Raw genomic sequence first — 18682 nt, 5'->3', positions numbered from 1 at the left:
TTTTTGGTGTATGCATCACTTAGCCTTTGCCTAAGAAGGCATAGCCTGCAAGGCAGCAGGTAGATTTTGGTCTGCTAGCCAGTTCCTGAATGACCTAGCAGACAGCAGGTGGTTTGGAATCTGAGTTTCTTTCTCCTATTCAATAAGTTGACCAAACTCGGCACCACCGGAAGTACCATACTGGCATGCAGGAAGACCAGGTCTGTCAGTAGGAACATTTTCCTTGACTGAGGGCCTTTGAACTGAGAACTGAGAGCTTCGGGAGATATTTAATTCCTTCTGCTATTAAACAGTAGAACAACTGCTTTGACCTAAGTACTGCTTTCAAGTACAAGTACTTTGTACAACAATGTTAATGAATCCAGCAGGACTAGGAACAACATTGAGAACATTTGAGATCCTGCTCAGAACCTTCAGGCTCCCAGACCTCTGGTAGAAGACCTCAGCTTAAAGTATCAGTAGAGTGGAAAAACAAGTTGACTTTACCGGTATATGCTTATTTGTATTTCTTTGTATCCATTAAACCATATACAATTTTTTTATAATTCACAAAGTATGTGAAAATACCATCTAAATATCACAAAATGCCACAAATTCAGTCAGCCATTTTGAATATTTCACTCCGAACACCTCCGGTAATTTCCGTAGATTCTACGTCACTGGAGTAACGCTTCTGCACTCTGACCATGTTATTATATCATTCATACTGGAAATACGCAAACATTTAAAAGAGATGTGCTGTTTATCACTCACAGTCCTTATGTAAGTCAAGAACACATATGCTTGGCTTTTCGATGCATTCGAAATCGTAAATAAATAGCTAACATACATTGGATAACTGTTTCAGATGTCTATGGTTTTGTATCTGTCCCTATTTCAAATAAACCTCTATAATAATAACATATGCTAACATATCTGTTGCGCTCATTATACCCTCTAAAAACATCCAGAAACCGCCAATACTCCATTTACTTGTTATCATCTGAAAATTAACCAAATAGTAATGTCATTTTTATTATAAGCGCCAACGCAGACAGACTTTTTTAGCAGCACATTGATAGCAGTGAGCTAATGCTAGCTTACGCTGCTGTTGTTGACACACTATAAGCCGGCGGACACTTTTGCTTTGTCTCCAACTTGCTCAAAGTAAGTTCTTCATCTAAATCGAATTTTGTGAGCGTCCCGTCGGTCGACATCCTAGCAAGAGTGGAAATATTACATAAACTGTTTGTTTTATTGTAGTTTAATATAGTTAGTTTGTATGATTAGCACCTAGCAATGCTGCGGATGTTAGTGTCACAATAAAGCTGCATCCGGGTAACAGTCAGCTTTCTCAAACTTATTGCTCATCCTCTTTGTGTTTCTGGCTTGAAAATATAATTTTTTCAAAAGTAATTTTTTTTGGCTATCACAAAGTCTGCTTGATTAGCGTTGCTGTTGATGAGTAAGAAATCGTTGGTTCCTAGCACCACGTCACACAATCACGTGACTGGCTTTCCTATTTTCTTTTAAAATGGCTTGGGATTCTCCATGAGATTGATACTATTTTGATCATATCTATTTATTCACAAACTTAGGAAGTCTTTCTGTGTCATGAATCAGATATATATGATAATAGCTTCAATATAGAGGCAACTTGTTTTTTCAATCTACTGGTACTTTAAATAAACGAGGAAACTGAAACTTTTCAGACCATTTATAAGACAATGCATTTATTTGTATTAGCTATAACTATAATTATCACAATTATTAGGACATTGAAGAATACACTGTCACTTTGTGACATTTTTCACCTATAGACTCTTAAGGTTTTACTTTTTCATTTCAACTACTGAAATTAATTAACCTAAAAAGAGGCTAGTCATAGTTGGGGGCAGGGGGGCAATCTTTTGATTCATAACCATTAAAACTGCAGCAATACTTTCCTATACAACCCTTCTTCCAGATCCTCACCAACATGTAATGGATTCTATAAAGTTGTGTATATGTCTTTAATTGTTTTACTGTCAAAATGTTATTCGTCAATAAAACACTCTTTTTCATCACGTGAAAAACCTGAAATATGTTGACTGACCTGTCAAAGTGAAGCTTATCAGTTTCCGAGGATGTTCAACACCCACCTGCTCTGAAAGACACTCCACCTGCAAAACATTGATTCAAATATGATTTTAATACAAATGCATGCCACTAGAAACCATGTATTAGAGGGGTACGGTATGTTTGTTTTTTTACATTTAAAACACTTCCTTGTGGTCTAAATAACATGTAATGGCGGTTCTTGGGTCAACGGCGTGGCGAAGTTGGTAGAGTGGCCGGGCCAGCAATCGGAGGGTTGCTGTTTACTGGGGTTCAATCCCCACCTTCTACCATCCTAGTCACGTCCGTTGTGTCCTTGGGCAAGACACTTCACCCTTGCTCCTGATGGCTGCTGGTTAGCGCCTTGCATGGCAGCTCCCGCCATCAGTGTGTGAATGTGTGTGTGAATGGGTGAATGTGGAAATACTGTCAAAGCGCTTTGAGTACCTTGAAGGTAGAAAAGCGCTATACAAGTATAACCCATTTATCATTTATCATTTAACATTTTGCAGAGATTATTTTTTTATAGATGATCTTAAAGCAACTTTCTGACCATTTCTTCATGATGCGGTGTTTTGTGAGCAGTCTTAATTACGTGCCTCCAGTTCGACTGCATCTTCTCCCCGTCAGTCGTGATGTAATTTTTAGGGCTTCCATATCGAGTCTACTAACAGATATACGTTTGAACTATATGCTACTTTGTATTAGAAATAGAAACAACGGAAGATGCCTGTGCATACACGAGCCAGTCTGCCCCACCACAAGAGGAGACGAGGTGACATCATACGAAAATATGGTGTTAACTTTCACTGTTAAGCTGATGACACTCAACTTTACATGACCCTAAAGCTGTCCCACACGCCAGATTGTAGTCATCTGGAGGCTTGTCCTAATGAAACTAAACAATGGATGTCCAGCAACTTTTTGCATCTTTTTAATGCCAAGAAAACAGAGATGCTGATTATTGGTCCTGCTAGACACGAGCACTTGCTTACAGATACCACCTTAAATTGTGACAGTAAAACAATTGTCCAAAGCAAGTTGGTGAAAAATCTCGGCATTATTTTTCACCCAAATTTCTCGTTTCAGCACCACATTCAGAATGTTCGTTACTACAAGGGCCTTCTTTCCTCTCCGTAATGTTGCTAAAATCTTTCCGATTTTTTCAAATGACGCTGAGATCATGATACATTTGTTTGTTAAGTTTGGTATCGATTACTGTAATGGTTGATTTTCGGGGTCCCACATGCCCAGCATTAAACAACTGCAATTAGTAGGAAATGTGGCTGCTATACTTTTGACTAGGACGAGAAAGAAAGACATCATATTACACCTATACTCAACCACCTGCACAAGCTCCCAATACATTTCAGGTGTGAATTTAAGGTTTTGTTACTTATGTAACCCACCTATACCCAATGTATTTTGGTAAGGGCTCCTGAGTTCCTTCACTTAACTCAATAATAAACCTATAAATAAATATATATTAACCTGCTGCTCTAAAGTCACCCCTTACCTTGAAACCACATAAAAGTGTACAACCACATAAAAATGACAATGTAAATTTAATTTTGAAATTTACTTGGTTAGTAAATATGTATAAAATATAACAAAGTTACATTTGGTGATCTCCTCTCCTGAGCTGCGGCCTTATCGTGGTAGAGGAGTTTGACTGTCCCATTGATCAACGTCATCATCATGGCGCCGATGAAGGCTGCCTCGGTGCTCTCGTGCGCTCTGTTTTGTTTGTTTTTGTGCGTAAATTGTGCGTCCGCGTGCTCTTACACCCGCAAAGAGCTACTGAACATCAGATCCATTATCCCTATGGACTTATTACCGGTCATCTTAGCGTCAGCTGCGGATTTGGTCCATTCTGTGATCAAAAGAGGGAGACCACACCGAAGAGAAAAGTGAGCGGGCGCCCTTGTCCGTCTTCGAAGACGGGGATTACGCACACCTCTATCAGGCAACTTTCTCTCCAACGTCTGCTCACTTGCCAACAAGATGGACGAGCTAGCGTTGCTGACGAGAAAAAACAAGGACTTTTCCTCATCTTGTGTTTTGTGCTTCACGGAGACAAGGCTGAGGGCAATGTCCCGGACAGCGTGGTTCAACTGGAGGGCTTTCATCTTCTCCGTGCGGACCGATTGATTGATTGATTGAGACTTTTATTAGTAGGTTGCACAGTGAAGTACATATTCCGTACAATTGACCACTAAATGGTAACACCCGAATACGTTTTTCAACTTGTTTAAGTCGGGGTCCACTTAAATTGATTCATGATACAGATATATACTATCAGATATATACTATCATCATAATACAGTCATCACACAAGATAATCACATTGAATTATTTACATTATTTACAATCCGGAGTGTGGAGGGGGTGGGGGGGGGGGGGTTTGGTTGTTATCATCAGTCATCAACAATTGAGAACAGAGAAATGGATTTTGGAACAGTGTAGGTCTGACTTGGTAGGATATGTACAGCAAGTAGTGGACATAGAGAGAGAGACAGAGAGAGAGAGAGAGAGAGAGAGAGAGAGAGAGAGAGAGAGAGAGAGAGAGAGAGAGAGAGAGAGAGAGAGATCAGAAGGCATAAGAAAAAGTATCTGCATTTGATTGTTTACATTTGTTTATTAACAATCCGGGGAGGGTGTTAATTTAGGGTTGTGGCTGCCTGGAGGTGTACTTTTATTGCGGTTTTGAAGGAGGATAGGGATGCCCTTTCTTTTATACCTGTTGGGAGCGCATTCCACATTGATGTGGCATAGAAAGAGAATGAGTTAAGACCTTTGTTAGATCGGAATCTGGGTTTAACGTGGTTAGTGGAGCTCCCCCTGGTGTTGTGGTTATTGCGGTCATTTACGTTAAGGAAGTAGCTTGACATGTACTTCGGTATCAGGGAGGTGTAGCGGATTTTATAGACTAGGCTCAGTGCAAGTTGTTTTACTTTGTCCTCCACCCTGAGCCAGCCCACTTTGGAGAAGTGGGTAGGAGTGAGGTGGGATCTGGGGTGGAGGTCTAGAAGTAATCTGACTAGCTTGTTCTGGGATGTTTGGAGTTTAGATTTGAGGGTTTTGGAGGTGCTAGGGTACCAGGAGGTGCATGCGTAATCGAAAAAGGGTTGCACGAGAGTTCCCGCCAGAATCTTCATGGTGCTTTTGTTGACCAGAGAGGAGATTCTATAGAGAAATCTCGTTCGTTGGTTGACCTTTTTGATTACCTTGGTTGCCATTTTCTCACAGGAAAGGTTAGCCTCTAGAATGGAACCTAGGTAGGTGACCTCATCCTTCCTGGTGATAACAATGTCACCCACTTTTTCTTAAGGTTGATGTGGGACCCAAACAGGATGGATTCCGTTTTACCCAAGTGTATGGATAGCGTGTTGTCAGCGAGCCAGGTGCAAGTTCTACAGAGTTCAGCACTGAGGATTTTCTCCACCTGTGACTTGTCCCTGTCTGATACCAGCAGGGCCGAGTCATCCACAAACAAGAACAATTCACAGTCGCATGCCGATGACAAGTCGTTTATGTATATTAGGAACAGTAAAGGCCCTATTATACTGCCTTGGGGGACTCCACAGCTTACTGAGAGGGGGGGGGGGGACACGGTGCCGTTCACCTCTACCACCTGTTCCCTCCCCTCCAAGTAAGATTGCATCCAGCTCGATGAGGTTTTGTTAAATCCGATTGATCTGAGCTTGTCCAACAGTATAGCGTGGTTAGCGGTGTCAAAGGCCTTCTGAAGGTCCAGCATGACCATGCCGCAGTATTTGCCCGCCTCCACCTCACCCTGGACACAAACTATTCTCCCCCCTCCCCTCAGGCAGGAGACTACGGTCCATCCAGACCCACACCTCCCGCCACCTGAACAGTTTTTTCCCCTCGGCCATCAGGCACATGAACAATAACTCCTAACAGTAGCTCCTTTGAATTCCTTCTAAGTCTTAACAAGATCTAATAGCTCAGTTACAGCTCTTGTTATTACCAAATCTGTGTTATATGTGTTTTATGTTGCACGATTGCACTAAGAAAAATTCCTAGTTTGTGAACCCGTTCTCAAACAATGGCAATAAAACTATTCTGATTCTGATTCTGATTCTGATTGTGATCCTAGAAGCTATGTTGTCTGGGGGACGAGAAGCCCCCCTGGTCAGGTCTCCTAAGGCAAACAGGTCCAAGGTGAGGACCAGACAAAGAGCAGCTCGAAGACCTCTATAAAAAAAGAAAATCTAAGAACAAGATTTCCCTCACCCGGACGCGGCTCGCCGCCCCCCGGAGCCAGACCTAGAGGTGGGTAACGTGGGTCCCCACTCATAGGAGGGGGCATAAAGGTCGGGTGCAAGGTTGGCTGGGTGGCAGCCGAAGACAGAGCCCTCTGCAGTTTAATCCTCGGCTACAGAAGCTAGCTTTTGGGACATGGATGGATACCTCGCTGGGGGGGAAGCAGCCTGAGCTGGTACATGAAGTGGAGAAGTTCCGGTTGGATGTACAAAACCCAAAACCAGTGAAGTTGGCACGTTGTGTAATTCGTAAATAAAAACAGAATACAATGATTTGCAAATCCTTTTCAACTTATATTCAATTGAATAGACTGCAAAGACAAGATATCTAATTCAAATAACCATTAACTTAGCATTTAATTGCAGCAACACATTGCAAAAAAGTTGGCATACGGGCATTTTAACCACTGTGTTACATAGCCTTTCCTTTTAACCACACTCTGTAATGGGAACTGAGGAGACCAATTTTTTAAGCTTTTCAGGTGGAATTATTTCCCATTCTTGCTTAATGTACAGCTTAAGTTGTTCAACAGTCCGGGGTCTCCGTTGTGATATTTTAGGCTTCATGTTGCGACACACATTTTCGATGGGAGACAGGTCTGGACTACAGGTAGGCCAGTCGAATACCCGCACTCCTTTACTATGAAGCCACGCTGTTGTAACACGTGGCTTGGCATTGTCTTGCTGAAATAAGCAGGAGCGTCCAATATGACATTGCTTGGATGGCAACATATGTTGCTCCAAAACCTGTGTGTAAGTTTCAGCATTAATGGTGCCCTCACAGATGTGTAAGTTACCCATGCCTTGGGCACTAATACAACCCCATACCATCACAGATGCTGCCTTTTGAACTTTGCGCCTATAAAAATCCGGATGGTTCTTTTCCTCTTTGTTCCGGGGGACACAACGTCCACAGTTTCCAAAAACAATTTGAAATGTGGACCCGTTTAACCACTGAACACTTTTCCACTTTGCATTAGTTTATCTTAGATGAGCTCGGGCCCAGCGAAGCCGGCGGCGTTTCTGGGTGTTGTTAATAAATGGCTTTCGCTTTGCATAGTAGATTTTTAACTTACACTTTCAGATGTAGTGACCAACTGTAGTTACTGACAGTGGTTTTCTGAAGTGTTCCTGAGCCCATGTGGTGATATCCTTTACACACTGATGTCGCTTTTTGATGCAGTACCGCCTGAGGGATCGAAGGTCACGGGCATTGCCGCTTACGTGCAGTGATTTCTCCATATCCTCTAAACTTTTTGATGATATTACGGAACGTAGATGGTGAAACCCCTAAATTCCTTGCAATAGTTGGTTGAGAAATGTTGTTCTTAAACTGTTCGACTATTTGCTCACACATTTGTTCACAAAGTGGTGACCCTCGCCCCATCCTTGTATGTGAATGACTGAGCATTTCATGGAAGCTGCTTTCATACCCAATCATGGCACCCACCTGTTCCCAATCAGCCTGTTCACCTGTGAGATGTTCCAAATAAGTGTTTGATGAGCATTCCTCAACTTCCTCAGTCTTTATTGCCACTTGTGCCAGCTTTTTTGAAACATGTTGCAGGCATCAAATTCCAAATTAGCTAATATTTGCAAAAAATAACAACGTTTTCCAGTTCGAATGTTAAGTATCTTGTCTTTGCAGTCTATTCAATTGAATATAGGTTGAAAAGGATTTGTAAATCACTGTATTCTGTTTTTATTTCCGATTTACACAACGTGCCAACTTCACTGGTTTTGGATTTTGTACAATGGAATCCACTTTTTTTTATTGCTCTGAATGCGCTCATAGAAAATGCTGGCACTAACTGCAGGCGTGCCCTTGAATGTTCTAAATGCAAGCCAATGCATATTGCAATGTTTTTTTCATATAGGAGATATGTTAAGAATATATTTTGTATGAAAAAACAAACAAAAATGACAGCAGACACCAAAACACATCAAATGAAATAGTTTTATTCAACCCCTTAAGTCATCCAACAGCTACAAAATTATGAAATTATGTTGCAGAATGGACAATATGTCACTTTTTTTTTTGACAGTCCATATATGTTGACAAGCACGACGAAGCTGCAGCGCCTCCTTTCCCACAGCCGTTTCTGCCAGTTTGCACATCCTTTCTAGACGTACTAAATATTGCCGCAAAAAAGCTCTCGTGGAACAGTTGTGTGTAAAAATAATTTGATTTGTATTTTTCCATATCCATTAAGAGAGGTACACTAAATGGACTGTGCTCCTTATTCTGCTCACCTAAGAGACACAATCTCCTGCGCACAAATTTAGTAGACAAGCTTTGCGTGTGCTATCAAGTTTGCACCTGCTTTAATACACATAAATCATTAGTAGATCAGGCCCTTAATGTGGATAAAATGTTCTGTATAATGTTTGGTAAAAAAAGGAACCTCAACTCACATACCAAATAACTGTTAATTACTAATGGTACCATTTTATAGTTTCTTGGAAAATGCCACTGATTTCTCCTGACAGATGTAAGCTGTAACTATACACTACTAGAAATGGCAACAGCAGAGGATGCAAGTGCATGTACGAGACAGTCTGACTCACAACAAGAGAATAGAGAAAAATAAGGAATGTTGGGCCTGACCTACTAAGATCCAAATAACACACGCTGAGCACCGTGTGTAAACTATACCTTTGTGTGTACCATTAGCAGTGCTCATTATAACGGCATTACTTTTACTACAGGCATGTGATTTGAACTCAATAAAAGAGACTAAAAAAAAGCCGGGGGTTTGGGGGCTGCAGGTGCCCTGGTGGGGGGGAACATGGGGGTACAAACAGTACAGTACAAACAATGTTTATTCTATTAGCTAACTTCCTTTATCTGAATAGCCATTTGTGATTTATAGCATGAAATAATAAATACCTTGCAGTCATGTTGTTTATGTTTCAAAATTATTCAACTATTCAATGTCAAGGTATAAACAGTAGAATTAATGAACAAAATGTCAGCTACTGTCTTGTTGTAAAACGCCAATGAAAATGAAATGTAGCATTTAGACAGGCTATACTGTCATCACATGTCTGCCACAATCATGTGTGTTCTTAAATGTGTATTCCACGTCATCCATGTTGAGAGCATTTTTGATTTGGGCTTACATGGCAAACAACTAAAATGAATGTTTTGGCCATTGTTTTATCCAGACGCATACATTTGTCCAAATGTGGCCAAGTAGATGCATTGTGGGTTTCCTGGGCGGCGTCTACATCGCTAAAAGAAAAATCTAAGGAAGAGAATCCCTCTGCTATCTTCCACTAGTTTTTAAAATATATAAATCGCCCGCTTGAATATTCCCTCTTCTCTTCTCCGACTCTCTCGTCGTCATTTGGGATGTCTGTTGTGATTTCCCTTCCTGGTTTGATGACCCGCACTATTTTGCCTCTGATTGGCCTGTCCGTAATGTTTTGCCTTAATCTTAACCAATCGTGACTCATCATAGTAAACAACCAACCAATCATGGATTTTCTTATAAGTGAACCAACCATTCATCATTGATGTTTCCCGTATATGTTGTCCCCTGCCCGTGGAGTTGCTTTGCTACGTAGCTTTGATTTTTAAGTTAATCATTGTTAATGGAAAACTGTAGTTTTTACTACTAGCTTATCAAAAATCGTACTCATTACGGGAAAACCGAAGATGTTGGCAGGTATGGCAAGGAGACGGATCAAGATTTTAACACACATTGTAGGTCGGAAAAAACTAAGAAAAACATTTTGTTAGATTTGTAAAGAGATAAAAGACGGATTTTCGACTATAGACGGAAACATCACATGCCTGATTTTACTAGCAATGAGTCATCTAATTGATTGCTTTTACGAATGTTACAAGGCGATTTTTGATGATGTAGTTTTATATCAAGTTCAATGCAGGAAATATATTTTTGTTAGTGAAAGCAACACCCAGCATCACACTAAAATGTACTTGATATCAAATAGAAGGAGGCAACATCACACAGCAAATAACATGTAAATACACACTCACACACAAACTACTACTGCTCCGTGGGAATAATGAACAACAAATCAATATTTGAAGTAAAAAGCTTGCGATCCTACAATACCTAGTTTGGACAAGAAAATACGATTCACAAATTAAATCAGAGGTAACACATTCTAGTGAAAAGATTCAACAGAGCTGCCCGGTAATGCCAGCAAACTGCTGCTGCTAAGCTAACAAACACAGCTGAGCTAAAATGCTGCTCTGAGTGCGCTTTTGCTGAAATCACACATCACTTGACAACAAGTACACACGCGCACACACACACAGCTCTAATTAAACGTCTCACAACTGCATATGCCAGATATATATATTTTCAATTAACGCATTAATTACGTTCCCTATTAATTACTTACATCCATTAAAAAGTAATTCCGTTAGTAATTCAATTATTTTTTGTTAAATTAACAAGTAAATGTAATTACTTTTTAATGGAAATTTTTGAACAGTGACTTTTAGTGGGCATGTTGTGCGTGATCTACTAAGACCGCGTGTGCAACTGAAAAGTGGTGCAGAGTGCCTTATATAAATGAGTTTTTTGCATGTTCTATACAGGGCTTTCACCACCAATGTCATGCTGTTGCGTTTTGCTAAGTTTTGAAACTAGCAGCAGACATGTAACACATTTTATGGGCATTTTAGAAGCAGTCCTGCAGTGTATCTACAATGGACACCACTTTTTTTTCTGCGCACTGAAGGTGCCCTCATGAGGCTGCGGCACAAACTGCAAATGTGAAGAACGATATGCAAGAAAATGCAAATAGCAAGATGTTTTTTCACGTAGTATATGTTTTAATAATGTATCGTCTGTATGAAAAAATGGACGTCATTAAAAAAATACCAGCAGACACAAAAATGCATCAATTGAATTTGTTTTAATAGGCCCCTTAAGTCATCCAGCAATATACAATTATATAATGATTTTGATGAGAAAACAATATGTCCGATATTTAAGTTTTTGACAGTACATATATTTTGACAACAATTTGCCTTCTTTCCACAACAGGGTAAGTAACTTTGTCAGTTGCCCATACTTTTCTGACTTGCCGGATAAATACACAAAATAGCGCTCGCAGTTGAGTATTTTTCTTGATAAATCGCACTGTGTGCTACATATTTATATTTGCATCTTTTCCTTCCAGTATTGCGGGCGTTCTGAGAGCCCACAATACGGCGGCCATCCAGCAACATCAGGATTCCTGGTTTGAATCCAGCATGGACTAACCTAGTCATGGCCATTGTGTCCTTGGGCAAGACACTTCACCCACCTTGCTTCCAGAGCCGCTCACACTGGTGTACGGATTTGATGGTCCGAGAGGCCTTAGGCCAGGCAAGTGATTTTTCCGTCTATAGTCGGAAATGTGTCTTTTTTTTTTCTATAAAAATATAACAAAATATTTTCCGTTTTCTTCATTTTTTCTGACCTACAATGTGTGTTAAAATCTTGATCCGCCTCTTTGCCATGCCTGTCAACAACTATGGTTTTCCCGTAATGAGTACGTTTTTTGATAATCCATTTCGGTTTACAGCTGCAGTGGTAAAAACTACGGTTTTCCATTAAAAATTATTAACTTAAAAATCGAAGCTACGTAGCGAAGCAACTCCACGGGCAGGGGACAACATATACGGGAAACATCAATGATGAATGGTTGGTTTACGTATAAGAACATCCATGATTGGTTGGTTGGTGTACTATGATGAGTCACGATTGGTTAAGATTAGGGCAAAACATTACGGACAGGCCAATCAGAGGCAAGATAGGGCGGGTCATCGAACCAGGAAGGGAAATCACAACAGATGCGCACATACCAAATGACGACGAGAGTGTCGAACAGACATCCCAAATGACGGCAAGCAAGTCGGAGAAGAGAAGAGGGAATATCCAAGAGGGCAATTTAAACATTTAAAAAAAAACAGTGGAAGATAGCAGAGGGATTCTCTTTGTTGGGTTTTTCTTTTAGCGATGTAGACGACGTCCAGGAAACCCACAGTGCATCCACTTGGCTACATTTGGACAAATGTATGCGTCTGGATAAAACAATGCCCAAAACATTAATTTTAGTTGTTTACCATGTAAGCCCAAATCAAAACTGCTCTCGACATAGAAGACGTGGAATACACAATTAAAAACACACATGATTGCGGCAGACATGTGTTGACTTTTAGTACAGTATAGTCTGTGTAAATGCTAAATTCCATTTTCATTGGCTTTTTACAACAAGACAGTAGCTGACATTGTGTTCATTATTTCTATTGTTTATATTTTGACATTGAATAGTTTAATCATTTTGAAACAACAAGATATTTGTTATTTCAGCTATAAATCACAAATGGCTATTCAGATAAAGGAAGTTAGCTAATAGAATAAAAATTATTTGTACTGTTTGTCCCGCCATCAGGGCACCGCCCTGGACCTGCGGCCTCCGAACTCCCAGGTTATTTTCAGTCATTTTCATTAAGTTCAAATCACATGCCTGCCACAGGCACAAATTGACAGCCGCATTTCTGTCAGTCTATAATCCAGGGCAGTTGTGGCTAGTAATGTAGCTTACCACCCTCTGTGTGTGAATGTGGAGTGAATTATAGGATACAAAGATTTGACAAATACCGAGGTCAAAAATTGGTTGTACAAGAGGAACTTTGAAAGGTTGAAATCATGGGTATCCCAGCAGCATATACCGTATTTTTCGGTGTATAAGTCGCTCCGGAGTATAAGTCGCACCGGCCGAAAATGCATAATAAAGAAGGAAAAAAACATATATAAGTCGCACTGGAGTATAAGTCGCATTTTTGGGGGAAATTTATTTGATAAAACCCAACACCAAGAATAGACATTTGAAAGGCAATTTAAAATAAATAAAGAAGGGGTTCGGCGCACCCCTCATTGCCTCGTCGGCCGGCGCGGATTCCGGGGACTGCGTTCTGGTGGCCTGCCAGGCTTTTATTAATTTATTATTATTATTATTATTTTATTTTTTATTTTTTTTGTGTATATATATGTATGTATATATATATATATATATATATATATATATATGTGTGTATGTGTGTATGTATGTATGTGTATGTGTATGTATGTGTATGTATATATGTATATATATATATTTATTTATTTTTATTTTATTTTAAAAAAAAATAATTTTTATTATTTACTTACTTTATTTTATTTAATTATTTGTATTTGTTATTTTTAATTTAATTTGTATTTCATTTTATTATTATTATTTTTTATTTTATTTTTTTTAATTATTGTTATTTTTGTTTAATCTTATTATTTATTTGTGTGTGGCGTCGCGCGGATCTCGCTTCCTGTTGGGTGGGGTCCGTGCCCGTGTGGCCCGACCTTGCGCTGTGGGGTCTCTGTTGGCGACTTGATGTGGTGGCGGCGCGGCGCCCGTGTCTGGTCTGGATACTGTGTCTCGGTTGTTTGGGCGGTGGTGTGTTTGTGCGGGTTTTGGTGTGGTGGGGTCTTTTGGCGGGGGGGGTGTTGGTGTCTCTTGTTTGCGTGTTGGCGTTTGGGCTTGCTGGCGGGCTGGCGCTGGCTGGTATCTGTGATCCTGTTGGCGTGTGGTTGCCGGTCGCGGTTTTTTTTTTTTGATCGCTTTGATTTGATTGGGTGGTGCTGGCTGTCTGTGGGTGTTGTGGCTGCTGTTTCTGCTGCCGTTTGTTTGTGGTGTGGGCGCCCGTGGCTGCTGGGTCTGGTGCAGGGGGGTGGCTGATGTTGTGACTGGTGGCAGCGCGCGCGCGTGGTGGTTGTCGGGGCTGACAAACTGTGTATATGTATGTGTATGTGTGTGTGTGTATGTATGTATGTATGTATGTATGTATGTATGTATATATATGTGTATGTGTATGCATGTGTACGTGTGTGTATGTGTACATGTGTATGTTTATGTGTATGTATATATATATGTATGTATATTTCTGGGGGTACGTTCTGGGCCTGCCTGTCGGGTGGGGGTCGGCGCCTCAGGCTACTGCATCCGGACTGCGTGTCTGGAGCTCCTGGGTCCCGCCGTCCATCCCTTCCGGGTGCCCGTCTTGGTTGGGGCCTGCTGGGTCTGGTCCCTGCGTCTACTGTGGTGGCTTGGTGCTGCAGGGTATTCCGAGGTGCTGCGAGTCGGCCAGTTGTTGGGGTAGCGACCTTGTGTGTCAGCATGTCTGTGATCTTATTTTAATTCTTTTTTTATTTATTTATTATTATTTATTTTTTTATAAATAGATTTAATTATTTATTTTTTTTTCTCCCCCTTTTTTTTAAAAATATATTTTATTAATATTATTATTATTATTATTATGTATTTATTTATTTTATTTATTTATTCCCCTACCTCAGGGGGGGGACTCGGCGGGGCGGTTGCTGGTTGTTCCATCTCCATCGTTGGGGTCCCTGCGGGTGGGGTGGGTGGTTCCTGTGGCCCCGTGCTGGGTGGTCCTGTGGCGGCCGGCTTGGGTGGGGTGGCCGTGGGCTGGCCTCGCCGCGCTCTCCGGGGGTGGGGGGGGGCTCGTGGGGGCCCTGTTGCCGGTGGGGCGGGGGCGGTCTTCCCGTCCGGTTGCGGGGGGTCTCCGGGCCCCTCGGGCGGGGCGTCCCGCCTTTCTGTCCGTGTGGGGTGTGGTCTCTCGCTGGCTTGGGGTCTGGCTTCCCCCTGTTTTTCTCGTGCCTTGTCCTCTGCCGGGTGCGTCTGTCTGCGGCCTGCTGCTGGCCCTTGTGGGCGGCACGGTGGGCCAGGCTCTGGGGTTCCTGTCGCTGTCCGGCTTGGCTGCGTGGGGGCGGTGGCCCCTGGTTCCCTGGGCACCACACCTACTGTTTGTGGGATGGGTTCTCGGGGAGGCTGGGGCCGTACTCTGGCTCCCGCACACACTGGGAGTCAAATGTATTGTACATGCAAATTCACATATACTCACACACATACATACAGACATACATAGGTACCTACGCTCCCACATACATATACAAATAAATACAGTACATATTTACACACTCAAAGTTCGTACATCCACACGCACATTCATTATACAAACATACTGTATACACATACTGTACATATACATTCACTGTAAAAACATACATATACACATACTGTACATATACATTCACTGTACAAACACACACATACACATACTACACATACATTCACTGTACAAACACACACATACATATACTGTACATATACATTCACTGTACAAACACACATTTACACATACTGTACATATACATTCACTGTTCAAACACACATACTGTATACACATACTGTACATATACATTCGCTGTACACACATATACACATACTGTACATATACATTCACTGTACAAGCACACATACACATACTGTACATATACAAGTACATATGCACACATACACTCATGCACATAATCACGTTTCATCAAACATATATTAACGTTGTTGCCCTAGGGTAAACTGGGTATAACACATGGCACACTGACAAAGCTTAACCTATTGTTACTATAACAATCTACAAGGTTAAGGTTGCTTCTCTTTCTTCCCCTCCATGTTTCTGCATTCTTTCGTATCTCAAGTTATCATTACGTATATGTATTGTTGCATTTGAACAATTGTATTGTTGATAATAAAGGTAAAGTACTGGTATTGTTTATTATCAATAGCACTATTTCTATTGGTATTCATATTGCTCCATTTTTAGTGTAATAATGCTCATTGTCATTTCTGTATTTTTTTTTTTTTTTAAATTTTCGCTAACTGCTTATTTGCTATTACTTTTACCATCATATTTGTACATGTCGTATTTGCTGATGTTGCTCTGTTGTTGTTGTTGTTGTTGTTGTTGTTGTTGTTTTTGTCTCTCTGTCTAATCCCCCTCTTGTCCCCACAATTCCCCCCTCTGTCTTCCTTTTTCTCTCTTTCTATCCCCTCCTGCTCCGGCCCGGCTGCACCAAATGATAATATAAATACATTTAATAAAGTCAAAATACAAGTAAGGCAACAAGAGAAGTATCCTACACTTCTCTTTTGTAAAGTAAATCTGAACAGCCGATATGGGCATCTACATCTGCTATATGATTTGCCCGAGAAGCTGGGCAGGACATTATAAAAAAAAAAATAATAATAATAAAAATAAAAATAAAAAATAAAAAATAAAAAATAAAATAAATAAAGAATAGTGAACAACAGGCTGAATAAGTGTACGTTATACGACGCATAAATAACCAACTGAGAACGTGCCTGGTATGTTAACGCAACATATTATGGTAAGAGTCATTCAAATAACTATAACATATAGAACATGCTATACGTTTACCAAACAAACTGTCACTCCTAATCGCTAAATCCGATGAAATCTTATACGTCTAGTCTCTTACATGAATGAGCTAAATAATATTATTTGATATTTTACGGTAATGTATTAATAATTTCACACATAAGTCGCTCCTGAATATAAGTCGCACCCCCAGCCAAACTATGAAAAAAACTGCAACTTATAGTCCGAAAAATACGGTAAATTATATTACCTTGAGCAAAACAAATAATTTTCAGAATAACAAAAGCTTTAATTGAGCTATAACTATTGATCACCGATCGAACATCTTTGACAATCAGCATGATTTTGCAACAGTCCACTTTTTTATTAATATATAATATCCTGAAGTTTTGCATATTAAGCAATTCCTAACATCATTAAAACATAAATTTAAAAAACATACCAAATTTTCAACCACGACCAGGGTTCGAATCCAAGAATGTATGCCTTGTACTGCACGTGAAGTGAAGTGAAGTGAATTACATTTATATAGCGCTTTTTCTCAAGTGACTCAAAGCGCTTTACATAGTGAAACCCAATATCGAAGTTACATTTAAACCAGTGTGGGTGGCACTGGGAGCAGGTGGGTAAAGTGTCTTGCCCAAGGACACAACGGCACTGACTAGGATGGCGGAAGCGGGGATCGAACCTGCAACCCTCAAGTTGCTGGCACGGCCGCTCTACCAACCGAGCTATACCGTCCTAATGATGACGTACTAATGATGTTGGCCACAAAGCCATTGAAAGTGATGGAGGAAATATTGCCTTCATATTTTAATCAGTGCCAGAGCATGGAATATGTTTGGGGTGAAATGTTATATGAAGCGCCTTATCATTCAATAGTTTACACTTTAATGTGCTTCTTCACACAAAATGCTCCTACGCTGATCGCAAAGCCCTACGCAGAGGACGTGTTCTGCATTTAGGGCGGGGCGGCACCTGACAGACACGACAACGTTATTATACCGACAGCGTTTCACATTAATTTCATTCAGGTGAAAGCAAAATTAGTCACATCAGTATGGTTTAATGTTAACGTTATGTTGACAGCACATTTTGGATTGGATAATGTTTAAAGTAAAAGTGGACTTCTTTGCGTTACGTTGTTGGAGTTGTAGAGGGCTGTGCATGACCAAAGATTGTATATTGAGAGAGGGTGATCTACCGCATGGTGATGTACAGCGACATAACTTAGACAGGACCTCGGCGTCCTCAATGGTAGTTACAGCCATGATAGGATAGACTTTATTCAAAGATGGGTTCTCAGTTCTCACTGTAAAGCGCTTTGAGTGTCTGCAAAAGCGCTATATAAATCTAACCCATAATTATAACCGCTGACATAACTAGCGTCAAATACGTCGTAACTACTCAAATTCTCAACGGCTCAGTTGGAGCAAGTACTGTAGAAGGAAGGCAAGATTGCTAAATAAATATTTCCACCATTCCTCTATGGTTTAATTTCAAATTGTCAAGACTTGTGGGGATCCTAAATACACAAAAATAGGTGCCAACGCGTAGGTAAGTTAGTTTTACATTATAGGACCCCTAGTAGTTAATATATTTAATTCTGTACACAAAGCAGAATGCTTCCATAAAATAATCATTAAAAGCAAATAGTTTTCACCCATGTTTAAAGAATGTTAAAGGAATGAGGATAGTGAGCAAGTGTGAATAATAAAGTAACTATACATCTTTGGTTCACTTGTATACCACGGCTTTGAGCGGGAGTGTTCTTTGCAAAACACTAAGTCCCCAAATAACATGTGGTCTTTGACAATTAACCTTCCAGACATGCCTAAATTTAGGTAGGTATGTCAACTTGTGACCGATATATGTACTTGTCCGCAATCATAAAACGATAAAAACATTTCTACCACACTTTGACCTTTTCCTTTGTTCATCCACAGACCGATGACGGGTTTGGACTCATATGATTGCACAATGATATCTGACCTTCATTTGTTCTCCCTAAAGGTGTGACCGGATGCAACATCATGTGGCGTGAGCTTTGACCGGAAGT

At 40.6% G+C, this 18682-nt stretch overlaps 1 protein-coding gene and 1 long non-coding RNA gene across 10 annotated transcripts in view; one reads left to right on the top strand and one right to left on the bottom strand.

Moving 5' to 3' along the window:
- Positions 1 to 18682, bottom strand: part of hecw2a (HECT, C2 and WW domain containing E3 ubiquitin protein ligase 2a) — a 304402-nt gene that overhangs the window by 245839 nt on the left and 39881 nt on the right. For all 9 annotated transcript variants that reach the window (XR_009828322.1, XR_009828323.1, XM_062067818.1 and 6 more), the window contains one exon: positions 2075 to 2141. Coding sequence is in view for 7 of the 9 variants with exons in the window: in XM_062067818.1 (XP_061923802.1) it covers positions 2075 to 2141 (67 nt within the window). In the remaining 2 variants the exon portion in view is untranslated. The remainder of the gene's footprint in view (positions 1 to 2074; positions 2142 to 18682) is intronic.
- LOC133663387 (uncharacterized) lies at positions 1092 to 11709 on the top strand. Its single transcript, XR_009828324.1, has 3 exons — positions 1092 to 1146; positions 6197 to 6372; positions 11526 to 11709. It is a non-coding gene; the product is annotated as an uncharacterized LOC133663387 (long non-coding RNA).

Source organism: Entelurus aequoreus, linkage group LG13, assembly GCF_033978785.1.
Source record: "Entelurus aequoreus isolate RoL-2023_Sb linkage group LG13, RoL_Eaeq_v1.1, whole genome shotgun sequence".
Classification (NCBI taxonomy): domain Eukaryota; kingdom Metazoa; phylum Chordata; class Actinopteri; order Syngnathiformes; family Syngnathidae; genus Entelurus; species Entelurus aequoreus.
Note: the sequence above shows the minus strand (reverse complement) of the source record. Positions and strands in the feature narration are given on the sequence as shown.